General features: G+C 36.9%; 1 protein-coding gene across 1 annotated transcript; it reads right to left on the bottom strand.

Annotated features, from left to right (window-relative positions):
- Positions 1–1,992: 1,992 nt before the first annotated feature.
- On the bottom strand, positions 1,993–2,322 carry LOC149196769 (uncharacterized). The gene has a single exon (XM_089408423.1). It carries the CDS (start codon positions 2,320–2,322, stop codon positions 1,993–1,995), a length of 330 nt encoding a protein of 109 aa, XP_089264549.1.
- Positions 2,323–4,169: the final 1,847 nt, after the last annotated feature.

Raw genomic sequence — 4,169 nt, 5'->3', positions numbered from 1 at the left:
CCCAACTGAATTGGTTGCATGTCCTCATGCAACCTGACATGGATCATGAAAGGAAATGTAGCATGGTGAGGGAATTTTCCAAAATATTCAAGTTAGCATATAAGGAATTGCATGATTAAAGATTAGAAAACAACATACCTCTACTTACCCAAGAATGATGAACTATGCAATAGGAATGTAGCTGCTGCTGCTGGTGGATCAGGAAAATGTGATTGATGTTGTTGTAACTAGATCCTGGGAAATGAAGGAATCTGAACTGCTAATGCTGAATCATGGAAAGTATAAACGCTGAAAGTGGAACTGTGGTATTCTCATAGATCAGAATTCATGCTGCTGTAACCGCTGAGGGAGTCGTGAAAAAGTGTATAGTCTTCACCCGCTACAAAACTTCTTGGTACAATTCTAATCATGCGAAAGAATGTGTTGATGTCGAGCATGAAAAGAAATCATTGGATTATCGGCCATTGATGCATGCCGTTAACAAATGCGAGGCAACTCACCATTGATGTCAATGAGTGCCAAGGTACCCAGGTACATCTTGCAAAATGCGAATAGAGGGGTTGAAGTCGAGCCATTTGCAATATTTAACGATCAAGGGACATTGATGTATTCCAATGATTGTCAGTGAGAGAACTTGCCAATGAGGCATGCAAGTCTCAAGGTACCCAAAATGAACTCTAGTCTATTTCCCAGATAAGGTGTTGATGTCGATGGGGCAAGACTTGTTGAAAGGTGGGCTTTAAGGAATCCCACATCAGTCAATGCGAGTTTGTACAAAAAGATTTGGTAGGACTATAAATGGAAAGAACTCACGGACAAGCAGTGTGGATCAGCATGGCGAGGAAAACAAGGCAATGTAATCATGGAAAGGGAATGAGTTTTATTCAAAAGGAAAACTAGAAGGCAAAAATAAACTGAAAAGGATAAAGGAATGTATGCGATTCAGAAAAATAGGCGTGCATGAAGTCGTGAAAGATAAGGTAATGGAAGATGGCTGCAACATAGGGATGGTCTAGGCGTTTGGAAGGAAAAAGGTGAGTAGTCATGACGCAAAAGGATCTTTGTGTAGTGGAAAATGTCATGATATGTGCAGTGAAGAATTAGTTCCTTCAAGCGTCCAATGATGCATGTTTCATTGTGATTTCGAAAAATCACTTTTGCATTAGATTGTCTTCACTCTGAAAAACTTAGCACCATTCTTGCATAAAAATTGTCACCTTTATGTGCCATCGCCATCGATCATTCCTGTATGAAGTGACTCAAAAACAAATTAGCTCATTTTCAAGAATTTATGAAATGTCCATTTTTTTTTTTAATTATTTTTCGAAGTTACACTAATTATGGATGAAAAGGGTGTCGCATCATAATATTGAGCTTTCTACATAAGCTTCTCTTTGACCTACACAACACCAATCTCATTTATCTTGTTATTATATGCATCCTAACTTTTGCCCACAAATTCACTTTAAAATAAATGATAAAATCCAACGTACTTTTATTCCCCCCCAATCTAGAAATATTGCATGTCCCCATGCAATGTATTCATTGATTGTGCAATACTTTTTCAAAATGTTTTTATTGGTTTGCAGGAAAATTGATTTAAAACATTTGAAAAGGCTTTTGTATTTGTTAGGGAACAAGTAGTTAGTTTATGAATGAATGAGGGCAATTTTAATTTAATTTAATTTTTTTTATTTTTTTATTTTCAATGTATCCCATATAGCATCTATAAAAAAAAAATCATCCAAAAACAACGACATATTTTAAAGAGAAATATCATATGTACATATGACTGCAACAAGTAAAAAAAATCTCATGCTATATCATGTAAAGAAATGTTGAGAAGCCCTACGTCAATTATCGGGGACAATGATTGGATAAAATTATTTTGCATTATCAGATGTCATCACGTGAATGCCTCCTCATGAATGGTTGAAAGCTTTCTTCTAAGCGACACGCCATTAACCTTTCTCTGCCCCGACGATGCTACCGCTACAATTTAATGACACCAGCAACTTCTTTTTCCATCATCATCAGACTCGGGATGATTTTGCGGCAACATTTTCCCAATTTGTTGTGGCAGAGGCGGTTCCGCTCCATGGCAGCGCTGGTTTCCACGGCCAATGCAGCCATGTCAGATGCCAATAGAGAATGGCACAGTTTGTTTAGAGGAAAATAGAGGTGCTCAAGTTGTAGTTCCTGATCGGCAGAAAGAGGAGAAACATAATCATCGTAGCGCATAGAATCGGCATCGCAGAGGAAGAAGCCAGGGCTCTCTCTCAATATTTGAGCTACCTTCACAGGCTCCTTGAACTCCTTCATCAACCCACCCACGTCTTCTTGGAAGACCACTAATGTGGCAGTGGGAAGGTGAAGTGATCCACAAGGAAATAGAGGCACCCGTGAAATCAAAGATTTAGAGAATCCAAAGAAGAAATTGACCTGTGCAACACAGCAATGTTAGGCGAGGTATAATCCGTTATAAGTTGCATTATTCTCAGGGTGAGATCTCGATGGTGCCTCAACGATTTGTTTGCGGGAATTTCAAGGATATCAAGATAAAACTTCCTCCTCCACAAAATTGAATTGGCGTTATCTCTTCCTTAGTTCGTGGACAAAAAGCTTGATTTTCTCAGAAAGCCCGATTTTCTTATGGATTTTTGCAGATTTTGTATGCTTTCTGAAGGAGCTGCGATTTTTTTTTTTTTTTATTATTATTATTATTATTACTATTTTTTTTTTTAAATTTAATGAAAAACTAAAATTTAGAAAGAAACTAAACTTTCTCTAGACTTAATTTTTTTAACAAATGGACACAATGATTTTCATATTGAAAGATGTTTTTGATGAAGCATATTGCAAAACATTTATTTCAAAACATTTATTTATTCTTGAAATTAGTCTAAATCATCCCTATTTTCTGATCCTCGTGATCGCACTAAGCGCGGAGGAGAGCATACTTATTCTAGGTAAAAGCAAAACTGAAAATGAAAGCAAAAACTCAAAATGAAAGCCTACCTACTCTATACTACTTAAAATTTACAAATTAGTTACGTGTAGTTAAACTTCCAATGAAGCCATTCACGTAGCAGTAACAACAATATATCCAGAAGCAATTTTTTAAATGATGGATGAAAATATTCAAGAGTGAATGAGTCTAGTTGCTGTAACTGCAAATCAACTGTTGAAAAGTGTGCAACAAGAAATTCTTGTTGAGAGTGCAACAAGATGATGGAGCTTAGTGAAAAGAGTCGCCTTCACTAAGTGGGCCCGCAGGCTATTTTTGGCGCAAGTCTATTTTTAGAATATGTCTATTTTTAGACATATGGATCATGTCTATGTTTATGGATGATTGATCAAGTTGGGAAAAATAGATGGATTTCTATTTTTGATGAAAGTATGAGTGATCACAGTGTGAGTGATCAAAGTCTATTTTTAGACTGGCTGTCAAAAATTGAAAAGTCAAATATTATTGTCTCATAATAATATTTGGACTATAAACTTGATCTTATTCTCTTGGAGCACTTCAGGATGAGCTACGAATGTGGTACATGCAGATCCCAGAGGGAAATACGTGGTTACCTATGGGATGACTAATATTTGCATGCAGGACTTCAGTTAGAACTCAAGTGAGTTGAGTTTAGTGGACTGGAGGTGCAGTTGATGGAGTTGTGTTCAGTTTGACTTAGTTAAACTAGTTGTAGTTAGTCTAACTGCAGATAGACTAATGATGAGTTGTTAAACTAATTATTAACTCATAATACAACTAAAGAATACATCAGTTAACTCAGTTGCATGTCAATGCATGTTCAGTTCAACAGGGACAGGTGGTAGAGAATCAGATTGCTATCAGTTGTGACTATAGTTGTGCACCAGATCTTGCACAATCAAAGGATTGAGTATGCCAATGAGTTTGCTCACGTATTTGGCCCACATTTTAGCCTTTGCTCACGTCCACAAAGAGTGAGTGACTATTTTGCAGGTGAAAATCGAGTTTGGTGAGCCATTCTCATCAGTTCTTGAGCAGGTATTGAGTAGTGAAGGCAGGCAAGCAGCGGGGGAGATTTGGAGATCAAATCTGAGCTGTATTGTGTGTAACAGGTGGAGATACTTGTGAGAAGTATTATGCTTTGTATTGTTACATGATTCAATCAATATAATATACAGAT

This window comes from Pinus tabuliformis, chromosome 2_2 (assembly GCF_031772625.1).
Source record: "Pinus tabuliformis cultivar Carrire ecotype Pingquan chromosome 2_2, CPIR1, whole genome shotgun sequence".
NCBI lineage: Eukaryota > Viridiplantae > Streptophyta > Pinopsida > Pinales > Pinaceae > Pinus > Pinus tabuliformis.
Note: the sequence above shows the minus strand (reverse complement) of the source record. Positions and strands in the feature narration are given on the sequence as shown.